This window comes from Physella acuta, unplaced genomic scaffold (genome assembly GCF_028476545.2).
Source record: "Physella acuta isolate Inbredline_101_S28 unplaced genomic scaffold, ASM2847654v3 ptg001278l, whole genome shotgun sequence".
Classification (NCBI taxonomy): Eukaryota; Metazoa; Mollusca; class Gastropoda; family Physidae; genus Physella; species Physella acuta.
Genome location: NW_026732793.1, coordinates 495,589 through 523,379, shown reverse-complemented (window position 1 = coordinate 523,379; position 27,791 = coordinate 495,589). Strand labels below are relative to the sequence as shown.

Genomic DNA, 27,791 nt, shown 5'->3' with positions numbered 1-27,791 from the left:
GGATATTATAGATATTGCCTATTTTTTATTGTATATTATTTATTATTATATTCTATCTTTCGGTTTGCGGACAAGCTGGGGTTTTATAAGAGAGGCGTAGCTAGGGGGGGGGGGGTGGAAATCGAAAGTTTTAGGGAGGGGGAGGGGGGTAGGGTGCAAATCGAAAGTTTGAGGGGGTGCAAATCAAAAGTTTGAGCGGGGGGAATTTCAAATCAAAAGTGGTGCAAATCGAAAGTCTGAGGGGATGGGTGGAAATTGAAATTTTGAGGGGAGGGGGTGCAAATCGTAAGTTTGAGGGAGGGTCAAATCGAAAGTTTGTCCCCGGGCGCCGGAAAGGGTCGCAACGCCTCTGTTTTGTAGTCATTCACTGTGTCAGACGCGTCCGCCGGGACTCGGAAAGGGCGCGATTTGGCGCTACGGGCTAGACTGTGAGCAATATGCCTTTATGATTGCATTTAAATTGTGTTTATGTTATGAGTGTTGTGTTCGTTTTTTCGTTGTTTTTTTTTTTTTGCGTTTGTTCGTTTGTGTTGTGTTTAGTTTTGTTCTGTTCCAAAGTTGGTATATTTAAAAATGATTTACCGTGGCGGAGCACGGGATACAGCTAGTATATATATGTTTGTCTGTGTGTTTACTTGCAAGTTTCAGAAGTTCCAGATGAAGAATCATAATATTTTAGACCCGACAGTGAAATCGATATAGCCTTATCGTGTCTGATCAATGGCGAGAGATTATTGATTGGTGTCCAAACAGCTCGGGCCAAAATCTCCCTCGGAATAAACGGACCGTGAATAATGAAGACGCCAGTTGAGGCGAATGCTTAAGGTCACTTAATGCCACCTTACGCCGCGTTTACACTTGCGACATGTATACTATACATTGCGACTTGTCTACTATACATGTCTAGAAAAAAACAACTTCACAATAAGTACCCCCCCCCCCCCCCCCCATACCTATACAAGTTCTAATAAAATTAAATTATGGCGTATTATTTTTTTTTTCTAGTTGTGTATAGTATTCATGTCGTGTTTCTAGACAGCTCGTGAGCTTTGTTCAAAGTAAGTTTTAAATATTTTCATTTCACATTATTGAGAACTTTTGTCGATTTTAGAGACAAATTATTGATTTAGATACTTTTTGTTTGAAAACAAAATAGATAAAACAATCTATTGTGTATTGCATTAATTTAGAAAATAAACAAGCGCATACATCATTTATTACAACTATTTACCATGGGAACATTAAAGTAGTGCAGATATGAGTACGGGTTCCGAACTTGAAACTTTCGGGTTAGGAGTCGTGCGCGCTAACATTCGACCATGTCGCCACATACTTCTTTAGTACAGGGTTTAAAATAGTTAGAATGTCTTCAAAAATGTGAGGTGGGGGGAGTTATCTGATACATTGTGTTGAAAGATAATTTACACGTCATTTAATAACAATAATTAACACCCTAGTCTGAAAGACGATTGGATAATAATGACATGGAAATCAAGGTGCAAGGCCTGGGAAGGAAGTTGAGAAGAGTCAGATGTTGCCCATGTATCAAGCAACCTCTCTCCACACAGCTGATGTTCACAAGGGTCAGGGCGTTACCTCTGCAAGTTGGCATCAGAGATGCCGAAGGGAAACCAAACAATAGTAGGTAAACATATCTCCAAAGGGACGCCACTTCTTTTTGATTTCTGAGTTATCTCTCCTGTGGTTGTTGTCCCCACGTGGTGGAGACTCATCTGCTCGGGGGTTCGAACTCGGGACTTTTCGGTTTAGAAATTTTTGAGCTTTTACCCGCCCCAGCGTCCTATGAAAGTTGAACATGTATCTATAAAGGGCGATGACTGATCTGATCATGGCACTGTAGTGTATAGAATGAGTTGTCTACCTTAATATGCTACAAGAAAAAAGTTAAGGATACCACCGCATTGGTTATGTTGGTGTGTGTGTTAGGAAAAAACATTTTTTTTTAAATATAAGGACCTACTTATTATGGAAATAGATGTAGACTTCTAACCAACCAATAGATTTATGACGTGTAGCCTACGTGGAGCCCACAGTAGTGGAAGAATGACTAACCATTGAGTAGTGGAAGTTATTGTTAGTGTATAAGTGTAAGTGTGTGTGTGTAAGAGTAAGTGTATGGGGAGGGAGGGTAGGAGTAGGATTCGAGGAAAGTATAAAAGTATTTTTATAAACACATACAAGATCAGTCCATTAATATAGATTTTTTTTTCACTTCATCTTTTTATATATAGTATTGTATACGTTAGACACAAATCGAAAAGGGAATTACACAAAAATTACGAAAATACACGTGTCATCTAATACAATTTTGAAAATGATTAAATTAAATTATTAAATGATTAAAAACAAAGATAAATATCGTTCAATAGATATTCGCTTCTTTTATATAATGTTTAATTCATAGCAATGCAAACCTATACAAATAATATCTGAAATAATGCTTGTAAAAATGTTGTTTAAAAAACACCCGTACCATAAAAAAATTCAATACATATAAAAGTATTGCGAATGTGCATGCATTTTAATATTTAAAAAAAAAAACTATATTAAAATACAATCTCACTTTGCTTTCATTTGACCTTCACCCCTTTTACTGTCATCCTTTGCAATTTTTTTATAATCAAATACATGACATCATGTAAATATTCATTATGTACATTTGCAAAACCTTTCGTTTTCATTTGATGTTCAAAATTATGTTAAAAAATTTGATGTTGATGTACTTGTTTAATTGCAAATAAAAGTATAAAAAAAAATAATTAAAAAAAAAGCCATAAATGGATTACTAAACACATGAAGCATAAAATATGCGAGGTGTTTTATATTTTATCCTCATTACAAGGCATGAGACAGAGCAAGTTATTTTTAAAAAAACTAAATAGCGTAAATTTGCAAGTAAATATAGACTCCATACAAAAAATATTATGAAATCAATGTAAAGCAAACTAAGCAGTATAAAACAATTCCAAAATCAGAATTTGTAAATAAATATAGAATCTATACAAAAAAAGTATCATGAAAGCAACATTAATTGTTGACGGCCAAAAAAAATGCAGTATGAAGTTCTCTTAAAGAGCAGAAACTACCTGTCGCGCATTGATAAGATCTCAGAAGAAATACCAGTACAAAAACAAACAACATGACACACATCAAATGCCCATTCAGTTCCTTGAATAATTCAGCTGAATTCCGGTTTTAACTAAATTACTTTTATTATGTTTTGGCCGACAAAAATATCCTATAAATATTCCGCAATAAAATTTCTCCATATTCTAAAATTAGAAGATCTGTCGATACTTGAATTTTATAATAAAGCTGGAACCTAACAAAAATAACAAAAAGGCCTACATGTATGGTTAAAGCTATAGCCAAAATGTAATAATGCATTAGAAAGTAGTAAACTTTTAAACCGACAACTCGAGTAGTGTCAAGTCATGTTTGATTGGACGCTATGGTTGCTTAGAAGACAACAATTTTCTGTCACTGTGAAATAAAAATTACTTTTCTGGCTGTATAGTTGAATGTGTGTTTGTATATTCGAATATGTCTTTTACTTTATTACTTTATTTAAATAACATTAAGTTTATACATTCAACGTAGCGAAGACATTTATTTCATTAAAAGTACATATCTTTAATTTCAACCTATATTACTGAAGAATCTGATCTCATGACCTCGTTTATAAGAAATTTGTGTCATTAAAAGTACATTTTTAAGTTCTACCTATATTACTGAAGAATCTGATCTCATGACCTCGGTTATAAGTAAGACAGAGAGAAGTGCGCACCTTTAAACATTAGGATTATCTTCTAAGATAATGCACCTCGTAGCACATTGATCTCCGAAGGGGAAAACACGAAACTTTTGTACCGCATGCGTGGTTTTTATGCGTGTAGAATATTTTCAGCCCACTTTTCTCGATTGCCTGCATGGCCTTCAGTCTCGGCAATAAATAATCTCTCTTCTCCTCTAGAATGTGAAACTCGAGCAGGAGTTGCCGAACTTTGTCTAACTCGCCGGAAGACGCCATCTCTGGCAGCGCCTCCCATTCGGAGCTCTCAATGTCCATTTTGATGACGTCGATGGTCGAGTTCTGGTGGCCCAGTTTTTTCCGTAGGTCACCTAACGTGTAGAGCTGCCATTTGTTACTGTTTACGTATGTACTTCCGGACAGGCCGATCTTGTAGAAATGGACTCGATCAGACCTGATGAGTGAATTGTTTGTTTCGTTAAGAATAATGTTGAATATTATAGAGGTTAGATACAGAGGCGGCGCGAGGCGGGGTCGGGGTGTGCCCCATTTGAGGGGTGATACCAAGATTTAAAAAAAAAATTACATAGATGAAAAAACGCTTTTGCCAGTTCAATTAATGATTACTTAGATTAAAAAGTCTGTTAAGTGCAAAGTGAAGATTCCGAGATAGGGGGGGGGGGGAATGACATCATGCATCATGACGTAAACCTGCTAACTACAAAGAAAACAATACTACTTTCAGTTGTATTAATAGCTGACTATAGATACACATCTTTATTATTTTATTAATCGTACACAATGTAAAGCTATTACGTGGGGAGGGGGTGACACCAACTGTAAAATTTACAGAAGAAAAAAATGATTAGTTGAATATTTTCAACAACTGATATACTTTTTTTGGTATGGGGGGGGGGGGGTGATACTGCGAGTGCCGCAACGAGTGGCACCCAACCTAGCTACGCCTATGGTTAACAATAGTGCTAATAGTGAGAACGAGCCGACCCGCGGTGTGTCATACGCCGCTATTTAGTTGTTTTTCCTACTTTTCAGTAATTCATAATTTGTGAATTCGACAGTACCAATGCTGCCACTGAAAATATTTGCTTTAAAACACCAAACACCCCCCCCCCCCGTGAAAGCAGCCTCCTCTTAGTTACCTCCTCTAATTTTAAAATAGTTTCAAATCGAATTATCTGCCCCTAATAGCCGTCACCAAACTATACATTAAGCGTGAACTACAACTCACCTGACCGTGGGGGTGGGGGTGGGGGGGGGGGGGGTGGTAGCGATAGACAGGAAAAGAGGGGACTGCAAGGCGCGCGCTTGCAGCTTGTTTTCTAACGGCTCCCAGAAGAGAATTATATATATAGATAGTTTCGATATGTTCAAGTAAATTTTGAAGCAAAAGGTTTTTATCACTAAGCTCTTGAAATTGTCTCTAAAATACAGATTGAACACACAGGGTAGCTTTCCTTGGTTTTAGTTTTTGAATTAGCACTGCTTCCAGACAACAAATTTTAATGTGTAAATCCGTACAAGGTTTTCTTTCGTTTATATATTATCTTTTGAGCTTTAGACAAACTATATGGGTGAACGTTTTTAAAATCTTGCAACGAACACATTTTAAATGCCATTTAACTCTTAAATAAAATTATACAAGCTCATACCTTGCATTTAATACATATTTAACGGTGCTTAACAACGAAGTATAAATTTTATACAAGGACAATTCATCATTGAAAGATAAATGATATTGTGTAAAATCGGAACAAAATTTAGTTCTTAAGATGCACTTTAAAATACCGAAAGAGGTTAAGTCCCGGAGTCAATGGCCTCAATGGCGCATAACCAGTTGACACGTATCCTAAGTTGTGATGGAGGCGTGGTCGAGTCGGCAAAAGCTCATGGTTGATACATTCGAAAATGTCTCGAGTTCAGACCCTCTGGCAGATAAGGCTCGATCCCTTCCAACACTAAACAAAAATTAAGAACGAAGAAGGTCAGGTCGTACCTGTTGTATTGATCTTTTTCTTTCTCCATGCTGGGGTCGAATGAGTACACGTGACACCCGTAAAGCCTGGCGGCGTCGTCGTCAAAAGAGAAGTCGAAGTTGATGCCGAGTGAGTAGATGATGCAGGGGGCCCGGGGACGGATGTCTGGGTCGTCGCAGATCTCCCACCCCCCGTCCCCTATGTTGCCCATGCGGAATTTCCTTCGGCATAAAGTCTGCAAACGGTTGTGAAATAATTCTGTTTTACTTTATCAATTAATGCAAAATGTGTGAGGGAAAAAAAAACAGGAGAAGCAAAAAAAAAAAAAAAAAGAAAAGAAAATACACCTAAGAGTCATACAATTTTTAACTTTTAACCCTAAAGTTGAAAAATTTGATGTCTTTTTCGACATTTTAAAGACAATTTCTGGCTCTGAAAAACAATTACAGAAGCGATGTTTTAAAAATTAACAACGTGGACGAATAGTAAAAACACAACTTATTAGTATTGACTTAAAGCTTAGTCAGCCAAATAAAATCTCCACGACGGTTTTTAGATTTTGTAGTGCTTGAAGATAGTACAACAACACATATAGAGTGTAGTGATCTCTAGATGGCGTATGTATAAACTAATTTCCCACAAGCAAGTGTAAAGCAACTATTTTTGACAAAATGCATAAATGCTGGGAACTCATTAGTGCTGGAAGAGCAAACGAGTCTTTCTTATTTACAAAAACTGAAATCAAAGAGAGTTCCAGCCGAAGATATTTGATGGCTTGTATTAACTGGTTGAAATCTAGCTCCACAGAATGTTGACGTCTATCGGATTGATTTAATCATATTTTTTTATTAGACTAATCTAAGCTCGTTAACTTCCCTACACTAATTTAAATTTGTTTCTCTTTCTCTGACTTATTTTAAACCATATTCCTTGATCACACTATTGTTTACTTATGTTCACTATATTATAGGGAGTTTTAAACATTTTACAAGGAAAACTCTATTTGCACTAGGAGAGATAAGTGTGTTAGAAATTCAAGCAAAGCAACAAACAATAATATATATATATATATATTATATACATATATATATATATATATATATATATATATATATATATATATATATATATATATATATACATACATATGTATATATATATATATTTACATATATATATAATATAAATATATATATATATATATATATATATATATATATATATATATACATATATACATATATATATATATATATATATATATATACATATATATATATATATATATATATATATATATATATATATATATATATATATATATATATATATATATATATATATATATACATACATATGTATATATATATATATATTTACATATATATATAATATAAATATATATATATATATATACATATATACATATATATATATATATATATATATATATATATATATATATAGGCCTATATATATAAATATAACTCACAAAAAAACAACATAGGATATAACTCACAAAGGATCAAACTATATAACTAACAAACAAATCATCAAACTACATAACTCACAATCAAAGCATCAAGCGATATAACTCACAAACAAAGCATCAAACGATATAACTCGCAAACAAAGCATCAAACTATATAACTCACAAACATAAGCAGCAAAAAAAAACAAAAAAAACTTCAACTCAACAAACATTGCAACACAATTTAAAACCTACATCCGTGTTATCTGGATAACTGTGGATTGTCATTAGAATTTCCTCTGTGGATAACTTGTCTAGATCCAAGCTGGATAGGTTTGTGACGTAACCTTTTTGACGAACACTGCTCAATGGTCCTGTGGGTGGAATAAAGTATGCTATTCCATAAGCAATTAATACAATCGTTTTCACAACCATATCGAAGAATAAAATAGAAAATTTTGACTAAAATGTTTCAATATATAGTTTAAAGCTCAAATCCATTTTTACAGTAATGTTTTTTCTTTTTACTTTTACTAATGCGGTACTACACAATATGTATGTGTTTAAGGAAGCAATGTGCGTTGTTCAGGCGAGGTGTGGTAGAAGATTGTCTATAAATAGATAACGAATACGCACTGGCTGTGACGTATTAGTGTGTAAGGTAGTGACAGACTGGTAGTTTTTTTTGTTGGTTCGTCTGTGTGTGAACGTGTGTCACTAAGCTACACACCACAACGATACTTAACGACACGATTTACAAAGCGAGAAGTAAAACGCTGCCAGAAACAAGAAACTTATTTGGGCCAGAAACAGGTGTGGCGCTTAGGCCCAGCATACAGGCTGCCTGCTTGGCTACTGATTGCTCTTAAAGAGCCTCTGAGGCAGTGGCTGACCTAGAATATATATATATATATATATATATATATATATATATATATATATATATATATATATATAAATATATATATATCTGTGGCGTAGCGAGGTTGGGTGTCACCCGGTGCGGCACTTAATGGTGTCACCCCCCCCCCCCAGAGGCGTAGCGACCCTTCCCGGGGACAAACTTTCAAACCTTCGATTTGCAACCCCCCCTCAAACTTTCGATTTGCACCCCCCCCCCCCCCCTCAAGTTTTTCTCTATATATTTTGCTAAATGTTTTGGTAAAACAGAGATTCAATTGCAGCCTGAAATTCAAGTCTGTTCATAACAAGTGTATACAAATTAATCAATCAATCGTGTAGATCGCAACTTGTGACGCTTGTGGTGAAATTAGCTTAAGGGCCGTTCACATAGAGACGATTCATAACAGCTGTTTGTGAGCCGGATGTAGATGACATTTCGCTAAGAATTTTATTGGCTCGTTAATTAAAGTGAACAATACAAAATGGCCGCCACATTGATTTAATCTTGAAACGAATGTTACATGTATTGATTTTTACTAATAACTAGTTTTTTTGTTTTCTAATTACGTCGTTTCAGATGAAACAAGTTAGGAGGAGTTTTTAAAAACTCTTTTATTGGATTGTTGTTTGTATATGGCTAAATTTTAGAACATAATGTTCTATTCCCGTAATCTTTAATGTAAATTTTATTTAACCGAAAAGTTAGAAATGATGGTAAGATGTCGAAACGATGGCGCAAAGATGGTAAAAGTCAAGTAAAGTTCCCGCTCCAAACCTGATGATCTATGTGGCAAGTGAAGTAGAGTTCACTTGTTTCGGTGACCTCGACATATGAAAGAATAGTGTGATCGTCATTGCGTAAAGGGGTGACCTAGCGGTAGAGAACTAGACTGCTAACCTGAAAGTCTAGAGTTCGAATCTAGGGCCAATAAAAAAAACAGTGTGTTCGTCATTGCGTAAAGGGTGACCAAACGGTAGAGAACTAGACTGCTAACCCGAAAGTCTCAAGTTCGAATATAGGGCCAATGAAAGAACAGAGTGTTCGTTATTGCGTAGAGGGGTGTCCAAACAATAGAGAACTAGGCTGCTAACCAGAAAGTCTAGAGTTCGAATCCGGGTTCAAGAAAGTAAAACGTCCCTGAGTCCAGCCAGCTCTAATCGGTACCTAAAGTAGAGGCGGATGGGCAAAGTGCTGACCAAACCTTCAGTGTTTCTTCCAGACTTTTTTTCTCCGGGGGGGGGGGGGGGCGGACAACATTTTCCGGGGGTGGGGAGCGGACACTAGTAAAAGTATATGTTTTCGAGATGCATGAAAGAAACTCTGCAAAACTTCTCTTCAAGAAACATATGAACTCTACCTTATCTGCCCAATGGATGGTAGGCCTAAAGAGGATTCTTTACTTTTTAAACACTTGTATTATTAAATTACATTTTTTGTAGAATTTTTTTTTAAAGAATTAATGAGGTCCATGTTGAATCTAGAAACTAAAAGTGCCAACCTGAGCCAAAATCTTCTTCCAGTTGTAAAGGGCTCATCGGATGTGCCACAGCATCCATCTTGTTTACGTCACACCGACTTCCGGTGGGCCTCATCGCGTACTTGATGACGTGGGGACGAAGACGAAAAGCCAAGAACACAATCAAGGATGTGCCGACGACTAGCAGCAGAAGACGCACAAGTCTGTTTAGGCTCATGATAGTAGCTTTGTTAAACCAACCTGCGAAACAGATTGAAGTTTAATTAACGGGGATAGTTTAAGAGAACAGCCCAGAACGAACAGATACGCCTGGAAAGCTCGTGTCATCGGCCTATACAGCATGAAGTCTGGTCAGAACTGTTTATGAAACACAGGTGCACATCACAAACTCATCACAAACTCATCACAAACTCATCACAAACTCATCACAAACACATCACTCATCCTAGTAATCACAATTTTTCATTCTCATGAATACACACATTAATCACTCACCTGAGTACACAAATTCATCACTCTCATGAGTACACAAATTCATCACTCACCTGAGTGCACAAATTCATCATTCTCATGAGTACACAAATTCATCACTCTCATGAGTACACAAATTCATCACTCTCATGAGTACACAAATTCATCACTATCCTGCGTCACAAATTCATCACTCACCTGAGTACACAAATTCATCACTCTCATGAGTACACAAATTCATCACTCACTTAAGTACACGAATTCACCACTCACCTCAGTCGATAATGTATCACCTTAGTACACAAACTCATCAAATACATCAGCACACAACGCGTAGCTCACCTCAGCACACCTCAGCACACCACACGACAGAACACACACAAATCACGCACAAAAGACCAATTCATGATTAACTAGCGCACGCAAACAAACCTGATGCTCAAAGATGTAGCAATGTACTGCAGTAATTAGAGACCAAGTTGCAAAAAAATGCGACAGCTTGCTTGTACTTCTCATCCTACAGTCATACATTTTTCATCAATATGTGTGTTATCGAATACTGAATTATTCTGTTACTAGAGACGGAAGTAAGAGCTCTAGTCATTTAGGGGGGAGGGGGGGTACTCGATGACCACCCCCCAAGCACTTAATATGGATAATTCAGAAACCTACTTTACTTATTTACTTGATCACATTAGATTATCATTTACATGTTAGTGTGCAATGATAATTTATGCCGATAACCTCTTTACGTAACTTATAATCTATGAACATCAGATAAGATTCCCTGAAAATAATCTATGACCGTGAAATAATCTTTCCCAGAGCGATACTATCTCGAGCCATAAGATAATCTTTCTTCTAGAAAAATGTATAATATTAAGACAATTGATTTAGAAAAACATAGTCTCCTTACACCTTTAGTCATATTTTGAAAAAAAATGTGTATCGCTTCAACTAAACATCGGTTTAGCTTACACATGTGTTTAACTTGATATATTTGCGGAAACTTCTTGACCTTAACACATCTCTTGGCCCTGACACATTTCCTTGACCTTGACACATCACCTTGGCCCTTACACATCTCCTTGGCCCTGACACATCTACCAAAAGTAGCACTGCTACCTGCTGTGACACCTATGCTAACGCGACACATAAACTAACCGTAACACGCAGAATTTCAACATGATGAACATTCTTTAGGCTGAATGATTTAAGCGTGTCAGATGGCATAGATCAGACAACTCAAACATTTATCTGAACGAAATTAAACATACTTTATCAACATCATTCATTATTAAAATAATATACACACATATGCCTGTAATAAAATGCGCAAAAGTTAGTGGCTATCAATAAATAATCCTTAAAAGTGAGGTTTAGAAATATATTTTCCCAGGATATTGTCATTATAACATTTTTGAAGAATTATATTAAATGTAAATGTTTGAGGTAAAATTAATCTATGATTAGCTAACTGTCTCTACCTGCATTACAAAACAGGACAACGTATGTTAGTAAACGTCACAAAGGAAAAAGTTAACAGATCTTTGTTATATATTGATACAATTCTACCCCCCTCCCCCTTTTGTGAGTTGAAAATTCGATAATACAATATTATATTGGCTAAAATTGCGTGAAGTCATTTATAAACAGCTAGTTTTATCATAGACAAAATTTTGTTCTACTTAAATAGATTTTGTTCTTGTTACCCAAATACAAGTAACTACGCTAGTTCTATTTAAACGGTTGCCTATACTGTTATCTAAATACCACTAAGGTATTTACCTGACTTGAATTATCCTTCGGGAAGCAATGGCTACAACGTCAATTCCCTAAATAGAAAAGATCTTTGGCATTCGTCAATTGGACTTATGTAAGCCATGTAGCTCCTTGCTTTAATGCCAACACTCCCTCCAAGATGTTCTATCTCTGTCGACTTTACTGTTAACTTGTTCTAACCTAACCACTCTAACCCACCCTGCTCTCTGCTCGACTATACGATAACCCTACCCTACCTTACTTTACACTACCTACTCTACTCTAATCAACCCAACTCTGTCCTACTCTACTCTATTTTCCTTACCCTACTATTCCCAATTATATCCTATTTAGTCTTATTTTTCACTAATCTACAATAGTACCCTACCCTGCTCTATTCAGCCTACTCTACTCTATTCAGCCTACTCTACTCTATTCAGCCTACTATACCCTATTCAGCCTACTCTACTCTATTCAGCCTACTCTACTCTATTCAGCCTACTCTACTCTATTCAGCCTACTATACCCTATTCAGCCTACTCTACTCTATTCAGCCTACTCTACTCTATTCAGCCTACTCTACTCTATTCAGCCTACTCTACTCTAGTCAGCCTACTCTACTCTATTCAGCCTACTATACCCTATTCAGCCTACTCTACTCTATTCAGCCTACTCTACTCTATTCAGCCTACTCTACCCTATTCAGCCTACTCTACTCTATTCAGCCTACTCTACTCTATTCAGCCTACTCTACTCTATTCAGCCTACTATACCCTATTCAGCCTACTCTACTCTATTCAGCCTACTCTACTCTATTCAGCCTACTCTACTCTATTCAGCCTACTCTACTCTTTTCAGCCTACTCTACTCTACTCTACTCTATTCAGCCTACTCTACTCTATTCAGCCTACCCTACTCTATTCAGCCTACTCTACTCTACTCTACTCTATTCAGCCTACTCTATTCAGCCTACTCTACTCTATTCAGCCTACCCTACTCTATTCAGCATACTCTACTCTACTCTACTCTATTCAGCCTACTCTACCTTACTTTACTCTAATCCACCCAATGCAACTCTACACTCACTGCTCAAACTTTCTCTACAATGTTCTATTCTTCCTAACCTAAAAGGTAAAATCTGTATACAAACTCTCAAATTGTTTACTCATAACAATGTTAATTAAACACCTAATTAATGTCTTGGAAGAAGACGTTTACGACCAAGACACGACGCCATTTTGTTTTTAATTTTTTCTCAAGTATTTGTCAGATACGTAATTATTTAGAGGAAAAATCGGTCTATGTTAATATTAAAGTCGTTTAGTTTCGTTGCTTCCTCAACCCCCCCCCCTCCCACCTACCTCAACACAGATGATAATATTCGATCAATGTGGCATTTGGGCAATGATTGTCAACGGTCAAAAAAGAATAACGTGCCTACCTAACCATTGTAAATTTTTGCATAATAGAGCAACCGTTTACCTGTAGAAGAGTCTGAGTCAATTAACTACTTGGAATATTGTAAGTAATATGTAATTTATATTATACTACTTCAAGGATGTAGGCAATCGCCTGTCACATGAACTAGGTCATTGGCAGGATGTTTTAATAAAGTACGTAATCGTAAACTAGGTCACATGCAGGATATTTTAATAAGGTAGATAATCGCCTGTCAAGTGAACTAGGCCACGGGCAGGATGTTTTATAGATAATAGAGTGAACGAAAATCACATTAAAACTACATCTCTCGATACAGATAAGTAAAATTTATTCCCCCCTCGATAGAAGAATTCCTTTCTATTATTACACTCGCTCAATACATCCTTTACTTATTTTAAATAAAAATCACTATTTTAATAAACATCGTATTTTACAGCCATATTTTTAACACCTAAGTGTCCTGTACAAAACCAGACCAGAGACTAACGTGGTCGCGAGGTAGAAAAAGTGAATGCTATATTCTGAAAAGTCTCAGATTCATCACAATTTTTAGTTCGTCGTGCCGAACCAGACCAACTCAATTATAGAGAAAAAATATTGATCATACAAAAGTTTCACACAAATGATAAAAATGAACTGCTGTACTCAACCCATTCAATTATTTGTTTCCAATTATTTATTTTTTTTAAATATTTTTTTTTTACAATTTTACGTTTAGCCGATGTTTTACTATCTCATTATAGATCGGTGTGTGATACAAAAAGTATGACACGTTCGCATTGGATCCGAATCAGCGTCCTATTCTTCTGTGCCGGCGTCTTTGTGGTACTTACCCCTAGGATTCGGAGTGTTTGGCACTTCAGTCAGGGTAAGGAAAGTTCTGAAGTCGTAGGTCAGTGGATTCGCTTAAAACAAAACGTGTATGAATCAGGACGAGGTAGATACTAGAACAAGTGATGACTGCTTGCTTGAAGTAAAGTTCCCTTTCAAACCTGACGGTCTATGAAGTAGGGTTCACTTGTTTCTGTGACCTTGGCATATGAAGAGATAGTGTGGTCAGCACTATGCCCAGCCGCCTTTAGTTAACATAACGTGTGCGGGTGGACTCAGCAACGGTCTACTGACCTGAACCCGGATTCGAACTCGAGACTTACGGGTTAGCAGTCCAGCTCTCTACCACCAGGCCACTCTGTCCCACCTTGCTTGAAATAATTCAGCTATTATTTGACGTCAAGCCTACACCATAAACTACTAAGCATTTACAAACCTATATATTAAAATTACTAACGTGAAGCGTAATTTCATTAATTCGTCATGTTTAACTCTTACAGACTCACGTGAAGAAACTAATGGTGGCGTGAAGACTCCAGTCAACCATGTACAAAGTGAAGACTTTGGTACAGGTAAATATCATCATGAGGCAAGTGTCATTTGGGCATTTGTCCCATTCGAGCAAGTGTCCATTCAGAAAACGACCTTCAGGCAAACGGAATTCGGACAAGTGTCTTTCGGGAATTAGTCGTAGACTCAGATGAAATCCACCCCCCCCCCGTAAGCAAGCGTCCACGCAAGTCGACTGCTTCCTTGCGAATCCCCGACTCCCCTCCCCGACCCCCACCCCCAACCCCTACCCGGAGGACGTCATGAATGGATTACCTATAGGGACTGGGCAGGGGCTTGGGTCTCAGAAGAGGAAGTCATATGGGGTTTTAAGGCTAAATATGAGTGGGAGCCGTGTGGTGTTGATTGTGTTGTGCAGTACATCCGACAGACCGTTTTCCAACGGGAAATTGGGTGGGCTAGTACTTCTAAAAATAGCGTATGCAAACATGAATAATTTTAAATTTTCTTGTGTCAAGTATTATAATGATATTTGACGATTGTTTAAAATCTTGTGCTTTTCTTGGCGAAAGAAGATTCTAGCAACTACTACAACCAAATAAAATTTTTAAAAATGACGCCATTGAACTTGTTGCCAGGGCCGCTACAAAACTTCCGGTAGGTCGCCCACGCCTACAACCTGGCAGATCTGAACGTGGACAACATGACAGACGAGGAACTGCGCATGACCATACACGCGTACCCAGACAACGTTGATGTGAGTACTGTCTGGATAATTTTGTCTTTGTTTTTGTAACGGTGATGTCTTATTGTGTTTTTACAAGCTTTTACTTAATTCACAAGGTCAGTTTGAGCGTTTGAGGCAAATTTCGAAATTCACTTTTGACCAGCTTCTAATGCGGCAATTTCGATCAAATTTTCAGATACCTTTGTCTTTAAGGGCATGCACGAATTTTTTTTAATATAATTGGAAATTTAATTAGTAATTAGAAATAAATTAAACGGTTTCGAAATTATTGGGACATAAAATGATTAAATGCTAGCGATTACTTTATAGACTACTGTATTCAATAAAAGAAGGGGGGATAACTAGCTAAACGCAATCACCCGGCCAGTCTGGTGAGCTGTGGTTCACGAGAATGTTTACAATCGTAGAGCCGGGTCGAATTAGTGAAGGCTATTAGGGGCAGATAATATGGTTTTTAAACGATTTTAAACTAAGGGGAGGTAGCAATATTAAGAACTGTTCTTCGCTTCATGAGTTTCCTGCTGTCTGTAAATTGTGGCTACGACCGGCTGCCTTTAAAGGGGCAGATAATCGTCTTTCAGATATCACGAGTTACTGGTGGTGTTTTATAGCAAATATTTTTATCGTGCCGACTTTATACATTAAGAATCACTAAAAAAATATATAAAATCTTTTAAAGAAACAAGCTTTTATATGCACTGAAAACAAGAAAATAAAACTACTTTGCTTCCTCTCATGAAAGTTGTTCGTTTGTGAAATTGAACAATGAACGTGATGTAACGGTCACCTGTGACGGTCCCGCCACCATAGCTATGTTAACATTTAAGTGTATCCGTGCAATTATCACATTACGTGAGTTGAAGGATTTCATTTGATTAATATTTTTACGTTAAAAATAAGTTGTACATTTAAAAAAAACTCGAATTTTGGATCAGTGGCGGAACTAGAAAAAAAGGGCCACCCCGCAAAAAAATTTGTTGGGCCCCCATAAATAGGCCTATATATGTATATATATATATATATATATATATATATATATATATATATATATATATATATATATATGTATATATGTATATATATATATATATATATATATATATATATATATATATATATATATATATATATATATATATATATATATATATATATATATACAAACACAAAATACGAACATATGCTACTCATTGCTGTCCTGTTCGGGATTTGATAAAAAAAATTCTATTAAAACAAAATACAACATCATGTCACGTGTGTAAGTGCTTCAGTGTGTTTTGTGAAAATCAGCTTTACTTTATTTGTGCTAGGCTACAAAACCTCTTAACCTCAAGTCGGCCAAAAGAATATAAAACATGAAAGCTTTGTAGAAGAAATGGTGTCTCGCGTTATGATTATTTTTATGTTTTTTTTGTATTTATTTTATTAATTTTAAATACATTTTCTTTTTATACATTGTCATTCTTTAGTAAGCATTTTATAAAAAATAATAATTAAGAGAAGTAATTGCTTTTTAATTTGTTTAGTACAAATCTATTAAAAGGAGCTTATGAGCACCCCAATTTGACTATTTAAAAAAGGGAAATAAGTCATGGAAGTGGTTTGAACGTTTGCTTATCTTTGCTAAGTTAAATTGTAAGAGAAAGAGGACTCGGCTTTTACAGTGGTTTAAAAAAACAAAGGGGAAAAGAATATACAAGAGCGTGGGGTGGTGTCTATAGAATAAAGATAATCCAACCGCAGCTACGGTAATCTTTTTTACAAAACAACCATCAAGTCAAAAATGCAAGAAAGTTAATTTTTTTTAAATTATGGTCGGCTGTGGGCCCCTAAATGGCGTGGGCCCCCCCGCATTGCGGGGTCTGGCGGCACTGTAGTTCCGCCCCTGTTTTGGATTAATATAAACCCATAAAATATGTAGTTTTGAAAATTAACAGAGCAAATTTTTAAATCTCAAAACAGGTTATGGGTGTAACAGTTTAAAATCGACCTAACCTATAATAAACGTTGAGCCGTAGGATTGAACATTGAGTAGTTCAATTCATACAATCACAAAACAGGTCGTGATTGAAGCATTTAACGTTGACAACTTTGATTCTTGTACTCCCAACCCAGGTCGTGTGCCGAAGGAAACTCCGAATGGGTAAAATTGGAGACGGCGGCTGGGAGGTGTGTGACGACCCTGACGTCAGACCCACAATGCCCTGCGTCGTCTATTCCTATGGTATCAACTACGACTTTTCCTTTGATGATGACGTGGCTAAACTTTACGGATGTCAGGTGTACTCTTTCGACCCCAGCATGGAAAAAATAGAAAACCGTGATAATAGGTAAAGTAGATTAAGCATGTATTAAGATAATAGGTAAAGTAGATTAAGCATGTATTAAGATAATAGGTAAAGTAGATTAAGCATGTATTAAGATAATAGGTAAAGTAGATTAAGCATGTATTAAGTAAAAGAAGTCTATAACAGGTAAGGGGTCATCCATTTAGCACGTCCACAATTTTTTGGGGATTTTTTACCACCCTCCCTCCCCCAGCCTGTTCACAAAAATCCAGTTATTTAGCTTATAAAAGTCCATACGCATCCGAAAAAGTCAATTTTATTTCGGACCCCCCCCCCCTCCACGTGTGGACGTCATAAATGGATGAGATACAGCCTGGTTACAGTAGGAGACTATAATCACAAGTAAAGTAGTCCAGCATAAATAAAGTAATAGACGTGTTAGTGCAATGTTACAATAGGTATAGTATGCCAGTATAGTCTGAGTTTGTTGAGGCGCGCCCGGCTGGTGGGAGGAACATCCTACGTTGGTAATGCCAGTGTCACGAGAGAGTTGGCCATTTGTTCTTTACAACAGTTAATGTAGGATAAGGGCGCATATAGCTATCGATAAAATATAATAATAACTTACCAGTTCTCCTAAGTAGATCGTATTTTTCTCTTTATTGCCACTAGTATCAAGACTTTGGCCTATCTATAATACTATACCTTACCCGTGCGATTACACCTGTCCTTGGATCTAATAACATCAACTTCTATAAAATCAATTTTTTTTTTGTTCTTTAGATCTGAGAGCATCAACATTTATAAAAATCCAACTCTTATGTGATTTGAGATCTGAGAAAACCACTTCTATAAAATCCAAGTTTTATATTTCTTTAGCTCCCTGAACGTCCACTTCTATAAAAATATAGTTTTATATTTCTTTAGCTCACAGAACGTCCACTTCTATAAAATCCAAGTTTTATATTTCTTTAGCTCCCAGAACGGCTAAACTCCAAGTTTTATATTTCTTTAGCTGCCAGAACGTCTATAAAATCCAAGTTTTATATCTCTTAAGCTCCCAGAACGTCTATAAAATTCAAGTTTTATATTTCTTTAGCTCCCAGAATGTCTATAAAATCCAAGTTTTATATCTCTTAAGCTCCCAGAACGTCTATAAAATCCAAGTTTTATATCTCTTAAGCTCCCAGAACGTCTATAAAATTCAAGTTTTATATTTCTTTAGCTCCCAGAATGTCTATAAAATCCAAGTTTTATATCTCTTAAGCTCCCAGAACGTCTATAAAATCCAAGTTTTATATCTCTTAAGCTCCCAGAACGTCTATACAATTCAAGTTTTATATTTCTTTAGCTCCCAGAATGTCTATAAAATCCAAGTTTTATATCTCTTAAGCTCCCAGAACGTCTATAAAATTCAAGTTTTATATTTCTTTAGCTCCCAGAATGTCTATAAAATCCAAGTTTTATATCTCTTAAGCTCCCAGAACGTCTATAAAATCCAAGTTTTATATCTCTTAAGCTCCCAGAACGTCTATAAAATTCAAGTTTTATATTTCTTTAGCTCCCAGAATGTCTATAAAATCCAAGTTTTATATCTCTTAAGCTCCCAGAACGTCTATAAAATCCAAGTTTTATATCTCTTAAGCTCCCAGAAAGTCTATAAAATCCATCTTGTATATCAATTAAGCTCCCAGAACGTCCACTTCTACAACATCGGTGTCAGCGGGGAGACGTACATCAACACCTTAAAAAACTGGAGCCTCTACACCCACGGGGACATCAGGGACATGCTAGGACATCAGAACACCAACATCGACGTCATCAAAATGGACATCGAGAGATCCGAGTGGGGTGCCCTGCCTGAGATGCTCGCTTCCGGTCAGCTGAAGAATGTTCGCCAGCTCTTTGTGGAGTTTCACATCAGGGACGGTAACCGGGATTATCTGCTACCCAAGATTAAGCTCATGCAGGAGCTTGAGAGGGCGGGGATGAAGAGGTTTTACGTTCATAAAAATTTGTACTGTTTCGAAGAGGTGGAGGGATTTCCCGTGATGAGAACCCGGTGCTATGAGGTTCATTATATGAGGCGCTGATTGGGTGGAAACATGATGCGCTGTTTGGGTGGAAACATGAGGCGCTGTTTGGGTGGAAGCATGAGGCGCTGTTTGGGTGGAAACATGAGGCGCTGATTGGGTGGAATACACGAGATGCTGATAGCGTAGAATATATGATGCGTTTAAAGGGTAGTTGTGTAATTTTTTATTGAATGTTTAATGACATTTTTAAATATAAAAATGTGTTGTCCAGTGCTGATATTCTGTAAATGCTGTTCAAATTTAAAGCAAGCTCAAAATATTCGACTGCCTGTGTTTTGTGTGTTAAATGAAATATAAACATTTGAAAATAATTTTATAATTATTTTTTGTTTTCACCCTATGGAAATCGTATTCCTTTCTTTGATATCTAAATATGTATATTTTAATTTTATTTTCTAGTGATAAAAATTATCGGATATATGTTTCTATACCTCGCTTAACAATTTTAATGTTACGAAGCGTTCTCAAACTGCAACACATATGTAACATTACAACTGATTTTGTTCACTTTTAGTGCATGCTATTCTTTCAGAAAATGTTTATTTTAGTAAGTGTATTGATTTCTTTTAAAACGTTAGTCCAATAAAAGACAAGGGGACATTACTGACTCGTCTACAACATCAAATTTAGAAGATGAACACTTCGCAACCACTAACTAGTCGTTTAGGTGTAATACTTTTCTAAGTTTTTCGCAGCTTTTTAAAATATTTTGAAAAAAAAAAGAAAAAAAAAACAACCCCGAGATTAAGCTTGTCTAAACTTTGTAGTATATTTTTATATAACAGTAGGAGATGGCTCCTCCTGTGCATTCGGGTTCTAGAAATATAGAAAACATACAGTCTGGCGAAAATTTCATAGAATATGTTTTATTAGAAAATTATATAAAATTATCAACTCTTTCTGGAAATAGATTGACACTTAGGATGACGACAAAAAAACAACCAAGAACCTCTGCCGACCTTTGGGTTCTCCTAAAGTGGGTGCCCGGGGGTAGCCCACCCCCCACCGGCCTCCCACACCACGGTAATCTACTCCAATCTAGAATATTCTACCCTATTTTATTCTGCTTTACTGTATTTTACCCTCTTCTAACCTACTCTACCTACTCTATTTAGCTTCGAATACCCAACTATCTCATTTAAACTCCACTCTAGAAATGTAATTTACAACAAATTGTTACGATAAGGATTATGTCGCCTTATAAAATGATTGTTTTCTCTCTAAGGGAAACGGCTTAACAAAATATTGTTTCACTACAGTATTTACACGATCAATGAATCCTTCAATAAAGGATTAAGCTAAGATTTTACACACCTCTATATTAGTTCTAAATTACAATTATAATCCTAGATGTAATACTCATACTTACTTGTCAGCATTTCGTGCAATCAATATAATTGTAATTACCCGTGCGTCTAAAATAAACGTAACGGCGTACACAATCACAATTCATCATTACACGAGTACTTAAGCACATACGCACAGACGAAGAACACATTAAAAAATTTTTTAAATTGGATCTATAAAGTGTTTCGACACAAGTAGGTCTTACAGTTAAGTGATGACTACACACACACAAACACACACACACACACACGTGCGCACACGCACTCACACACACACACGGGTGCACATACACACACTCACACATGCACACACATATATATATATATATATATATATATATATGGCCTAAATATTAACATAAAATGAATATATCTATATTAACATATATGTTGGATAACTGAGCGGGGTAGGGGAGGTGGGAGGCATCTTTGTCCATTTCGATCAGATGAGCATGTAGCTGTATAACTAACATTATCAATACGTTTTGATATGGCTATACTTTTCCTTTAATGCTAGAACTTTGGGTGCTTGTCCGGCCTTTCTCTTCATCAAAAACCACCCACTAGACCCGCCATTGGTCTTTGAAGTTTTAAAAACCACCCACTAGATCCGCCATTGGTCTTTGAAGTTTTAAAAAACCACCCACTAGACCCGCCATTGGTCTTTGAAGTTTTAAAAAACCACCCACTAGATCCGCCATTGGTCTTTGATGTTTTAAAAAAACCACCCACTAGATCCGCCATTGGTTTTTGAAGTTTAAAAAAAACCACCGACTAGATCCGCCATTGGTCGTCAAAGTTTCTTTAAAATAAAAAAAAAAACACCCTTTAGATCCGAGCTTGGGCGTCGAAGTTTAAAAAAAACCACTCCAACAAAACACATTACCTAACATAAAATTAAAATCTGTACAAAAAATCTTTAATCACGTTAATTATAATGAAAATCTTAATTAGTTAAAGTCATGTGATACGACGTTTACGACTAAGTTTTGTCCATTTTGTTTTTTATTTTACCCAATTATTCCTGATGTCGTATCCAAAGGTGTTTAATTAAAAGAAAAATCAATCGATATCAAATTTAACTCATGTTTTTTTTCCGCTGCCCCTCCAGATATTCATCTTCGATCAATGAACGTTAGATTGATGAACGTTATAATTGATTGTAACAATAGGTAAAATTGACAATTATTGCAACCATTAAAACAATATTTTTGCTCACTTAAAAGATCCCTGAAGTTTAATGTAACAGTTTGGTTACACTTTTAACAGATCCATATGTGTAGGGTCTTTCATGAACATTTATGAAATAATTATATACGTTTTTGTTCTTGCTTTTTTCAAAGAAATTTTTTAGTCAAAGAACGTGTTGCGAGATTGTAAAGTATTAGGAGAGGCAGATAAAAGCGATGTAAGTTTATTGAGTTTTTTTTTCGAATTGACTAGGAAAAATAAAAATATTTTTAAAATAAAATTTTGAATACTGTCTTGAATTTAAGTTTGGAGTTTTGCGTTACTATGGGAAAAAATATTCACTTAAAAACATAATATTTAAATTTAAATCAAATTTAATTTGTACATATAACTATCATGACTATCCATGCAGCTAAAAATACAGGTGGACTGTGAATTGTGGGGAACCAGCCAAACTATCCTGACCATTTAATTTTGACCATTTAATCTTGGCCGTTGTATGCTGTGCGCCTCTTTCAATACAGCCTCGCAAAAAAGATCAACTCGACTTCGACTGTTTCAGGTGACGCCTATACCTCTACAGGTAGACTAATTTATAGTTTTTACTCTTCTTTATAAACTTCTTACCAAACCGATATAAAGAAAAGCGTTTTTACAACAGTCCTTTTCATAAAGCCAATCTAGTGCCGTGCGTGGTCTATTAGTAGATTGCTTGATTGCTATCTTTAAAGTCTTGAATAATCAAATTTTGCGGCTTTATGAGCTAATTAAGAAAGCTCATGGGTTGGGTATATATGAGTTGAGAAAATTATAATCACAGGATATTCATCACACAACCAAAAAACACTACTTCACCTTTTCATTGCTGTTTTTATACATTTTTAGAGTTTTACATTAATCGGTTGTTCACTTTTTCCTTATAAAGATCAGTGTATGACCCAAAATCATGACTCGCGTGTATTGGATCCGAACCATCGTCCTCTTCTGCTGTATCGGGGTGTTAATGATACTCACCACTCAGATTCGGAGTGTCTGGTACTTCAGCCAGGACGAGGAAAGCTCTGAAGTCATAGGTCAGTGTGATCACTTAAATCAAACCTCTTTAAAACCACGGCCGGACGAGCCCACAAATGTTACAGGCCGGGTTTGTATGCTACAGTCCTAGCACTTTGTCACAGACTGAATAGATTTCTGTCGTTTATCTTGAGCCAAAAAGACCGTCATTGTCTAGAGGTTTTATAAATGATAACTAAACTAGCAACAGTATATAATGTATTCAAACAGAACAGGAGAAGTGTTTAGATGTTATGGTTTATTGATTGCAGTGTTGACATAATGTTTTATTACACCAACTCTTATGGTCTATTCAGAAGTTTAGCGAGGATATACTCTTATCGCTTATGAGACCAGCGTAGATGTATCTCTGACTGGCTTGTGTATTTACCTGTCCTATTATCCTTGCTATTCCCACTGGACAATGGGTCCAAGGTTGTGAACGAATAAATTATCACCCCGCCCTACCTTCACTAATGACTGGTCAGCATACAGAGTAGTAATGTCATATCAAAGCTGTTTCTTTGAAACGGTCATTGATTTGACCGTACCTAAGATGTACCACAGAATTACCTTCAGGAAATAGGTTGTCCTCCTGATTCTACTGGTAAAACTTTACACCCGAGACACTAGTGCGAACTAGTGATGATCTGTTTGTTGAAGTCCACGCAATGTGGGCTCAGTAGTACACCATAGACCTTTAAAACAATTACCAACGTGTATTCAATGGGACGGAGTGGTCTAGCGGTAGAGAGCTGGACTGCTAACCCGTAAGTCTCGAGTTCAAATCCGGGTTCAAGTCAGTAGACCGTCCCTGTGTCCACCCAACTCTGATGAGTATCTAACTCATGTTAGGGAAAGTAAAGGCGGCTGGGCATAGTGCTAACCACACTATCTCTTCATATGCGGTGGTCACTGAAATTAAGTGAACTCTACTTCACTTGCCCCATAGACCGTCAAGTTTGAAAGGGAAACTACTTTTAAATGTATTTAACAAAAGATTTAACTAAAGCTTAATTCTATAAATACATAATAAATACATAATACTCTTACAGACTTACAAAAGACTAAAAGTAGGGTGAAAGTACCAATCAGCAATGTAGAAATTGAAGACTTTGGTACAGGTATTCATTTTATTATTTTTGTTTCAAACGATATAATAACATTTCATGATTTAATAAAAATCTATGTTTTCTATGACTTTACACAAATGTTAAAGATTTCATCAACTGCCACAAACAACTAAAATTTAAAAAAATGACCTCATTGAACTTGTTGCCAGGGCCGCTACAAAACTTCCGGCAGGTCGCACATGCGTACAACCTGGCAGATCTCAACGTGGACAACATGACAGACGAGGAACTGCGCATGACCATACACGCGTACCCAGACAACGTTGACGTGAGTACTGTCTGGAACGTTTTGTCTTTGTTGTTGTTACCGTCTAACAATATAGATTTGGGTGTATGAGCCTTGTGTAGGTCAACACATATATCAACATTGATGTAAATAGGTTTCAACTTCTCCATTGACGCCCCGAGCCCACAATAAGCGAGACAGCGCTACTACATTGGGCAGGTATATAGAGTGAAGAAACCGCTCAGGGGAGATAATACTAACAACCCATTCCCTGATTAGATCTTGTTGTATTTCAACTTTGCTGCACAAATATGTAATGCTTCTTTTTGCTTTGAGCTAGTCTGTGCAAAATTTTGTCAATCTGTTTATCTAGCTATAAAAAAGTGATTATTCTCTCCTATATATAGCTGCAATATATTGATTTAAGCCTTGAGAATGTTAGAATTTGAGATCAGTTATTCCACTTTTAAACATATTAGCTTGTGACTGCTTGAATATCTCAAAGTCAGAACCTTTCATTTTTAACGTAGCTTATTTAGCTTGGTAGTGTTTGCCTCTCATCTCACAAAAAGATTTGTCACCTATATGCTTTTAATACATACTCGACCTTTGGTTTCTTCCACGGTGGAGATGTTTATGGTGACGTTATTTGTGTACAGGTGACAATGTGTTCGAACTTTCAAACCTGACTGGTCGTTAGAGAAATTCAACAACGGGCTGTTCTGCTGACATGCTTTTGTAACGGCCACGTTACCGGAGCTATGCTTTCATTTTAGGAATCCAAAGTTTTCCGCAGTATTTAACGTTGATACATTTTTACTAATTTAATCCTTAGACCGGGAACAAAAAAAGGTGTTTTAAAAAGATCGTTTAGGTTAGTAAACCATACAAAATGTAATACATTGAACGATTTAACACTAACAAATTTGTTTCATGTTCTCTCAATCCAGGTCGTGTGCCGAAGGAAACTCCGAATGGGTAAAATTGGAGACGGCGGCTGGGAGGTGTGTGACGACCCTGACGTCAGACCCACAATGCCCTGCGTCGTCTATTCCTATGGTATCCACTACGACTTTTCTTTTGATGATGACGTGGCCAAACTTTACGGGTGTCACGTGTACTCATTCGACCCCAGCATGGATAAAGTAGAAGACCGTTATAACAGGTAAAGTAGATCAAGCACGTAGAAAGTAGAAGACCGTTATAACAGGTAAAGTAGATCGAGTATGGATAAATCAGAACTCGTTACAACCGGTAAAGTCGTATAGTTTTTATATTGTCTATGGATGTAGTCTTAATATAATAAAATTTGAACTAGCTAACAATTCTCAAAAAAAAAAATTATAAGGGATTGCGTAGCTGGGAATGGAGAGGGCATGACTGCTCTCTCAAAATTTCAGAGTTTGGACCCCGTGCAGGTGAGTTTCTTTAGCTGGGGTCAGCAACCTATGCAGGAGAGGATAGAAAACATCGAAATCAAAGAAACACTTGCCTTGCTTATATTCCTGTGTGAAAGAAGGCTATGAAAACAAACCCAGAATGAAAAGTAGGCTGAAGTCAAAGACAACATTCCATAGGGCACATTTCATGTTGTCACATGACATTGAGCTATGGTGTGGGAAATTATCTCCAAACATTAAAAACAAGAACGAATGAGATGAAGAAGAAGAACGTGTTCATTCCAATTTTGTTGCACGTATTACAACCCAAGCCCCACTAAAAACTTTAACCCTAACTGTAATGCTAACGCTTTAATCAGGGTATATTATAATCCGACTGTAACTCCAATCCTAATTTAAATCTTAAAAATAAAAAACATCTTGTTTAACTATTCAAATGTAATTGCAAATTTTATATTCTTTCAAATCTGAAAACGTCCATCTCGAAAAAATAAAGTTTCTATTTCCTTCATGATTTGAGAACGTCCACTTCTATAAAATAAAAGTTGTATACCCCTCCAGATCTGATAAGGTCCATTTCTACAAGATCGGCCTGGACGGGGAGACGTATGTCAACACGAGAAACTGGAGCCTCTACACCCACGGGGACATCAAGAAGATGCTGGAACATCAGAACACCAACATCGACGCCATCAAAATGGACATTGAGAAATCCGAGTGGGGCGCCCTGCCTGAGATGCTCGCTTCCGGTCAGCTGAAGAATGTTCGCCAGCTCCTAGTGGAGTTCCATGTGAAGGACACTGACCGGGATTATCTGCTGCCCAGGGTCAAGCTTATGCAGGGTTTGGAGAGGGCGGGGATGAGGAAGTTTTACGTCCATAAAAATTTTTACTGTTCCGGGGAGGTGGAGGGATTCCCTGTTATTAGAACCCGGTGTTATGAGGTTCATTATATGAGGCGCTGATTGGGTGGAATGCATGAGGCGCTGTTTGGGTAATATATATGCGATGATGATCGGATAGATTCAGTGGCGTAGCGAGGTCGGGTGTCACCCGGTGCGGCACTTAATGGTGTCACCCCCCCAGAGGCATAGAGACCCTTCCCAGGGACAAACTTTCAAATTTTCGATTTGCACCCCCCCCCCCCCTCGAGTTTTCGATTTGCACCCCCCCCCCCTCAAACTTTCGATTTGCACCCCCCCCCTCGAGTTTTTCTCTATATATTTTGCTATTTTTTGCCTTGGTGTCACCCCCCTAAATGGTGTCACCCGGTGCGGTCCGCACCCCCCGCCCCCCCCTCGCTACGCCCCTGGATAGATTACAAAGAGCGCTTAGTATGTGGTATAAATGCAGCGTTTCTCGGTTATCTTTTGAGGCGATGATTGGGTGACTTGTTGACTTACTTTTGAATGTGGTGATTCGACGAATCAAGAAAAAAAAAATGAGTTTTCTTTAGCCAACACATATAAATATATATATATATATATATATATATACATATATATATATATATATATATATATATATATATATATATATATATATATATATATATATATATATGTGTGTGTGTGTGTATGTATGTATGTATATATTACTAATCGACATATGAGATCTATAGTTAAATGGTTCGTTTCTATAATTCTTAGTATCCGACAAATGAGATGTATAGTTAAGTGG

At 36.6% G+C, this 27,791-nt stretch overlaps 2 protein-coding genes across 4 annotated transcripts; one reads left to right on the top strand and one right to left on the bottom strand.

The window, feature by feature from the left end:
- Window positions 1-3,665: 3,665 nt before the first annotated feature.
- Window positions 3,666-10,598, bottom strand: LOC131957914 (putative methyltransferase-like protein 24). 2 transcript variants are annotated; one of them, XM_059322757.1, is made up of 5 exons: window positions 10,522-10,598; window positions 9,640-9,858; window positions 7,493-7,611; window positions 5,787-6,001; window positions 3,666-4,226 (listed from the first exon to the last, which is right to left on the bottom strand). In XM_059322757.1, exons 2-5 carry the CDS (start codon window positions 9,833-9,835, stop codon window positions 3,824-3,826), a joined length of 933 nt encoding a protein of 310 aa, XP_059178740.1. In that variant the 5' UTR covers window positions 9,836-9,858; window positions 10,522-10,598; the 3' UTR covers window positions 3,666-3,823. The 2 variants fall into 2 exon arrangements, with proteins under 2 accessions (XP_059178740.1, XP_059178741.1); XM_059322758.1 differs by lacking the exon at window positions 10,522-10,598 and adding an exon at window positions 10,363-10,399.
- A 3,441-nt stretch (window positions 10,599-14,039) lies between these two features.
- Window positions 14,040-27,196, top strand: LOC131957913 (uncharacterized). Of its 2 annotated transcripts, XM_059322755.1 has the most exons (7): window positions 22,162-22,517; window positions 22,713-22,883; window positions 23,226-23,373; window positions 24,409-24,477; window positions 24,636-24,754; window positions 25,663-25,877; window positions 26,674-27,195. In XM_059322755.1, exons 3-7 carry the CDS (start codon window positions 23,247-23,249, stop codon window positions 27,074-27,076), a joined length of 933 nt encoding a protein of 310 aa, XP_059178738.1. In that variant the 5' UTR covers window positions 22,162-22,517; window positions 22,713-22,883; window positions 23,226-23,246; the 3' UTR covers window positions 27,077-27,195. The 2 variants fall into 2 exon arrangements, with proteins under 2 accessions (XP_059178739.1, XP_059178738.1); XM_059322756.1 differs by lacking the exons at window positions 22,162-22,517; window positions 22,713-22,883; window positions 23,226-23,373; window positions 24,409-24,477 and adding exons at window positions 14,040-14,158; window positions 14,622-14,693 and having other exon boundaries at window positions 26,674-27,196.
- The last annotated feature ends 595 nt before the right edge of the window (window positions 27,197-27,791 follow it).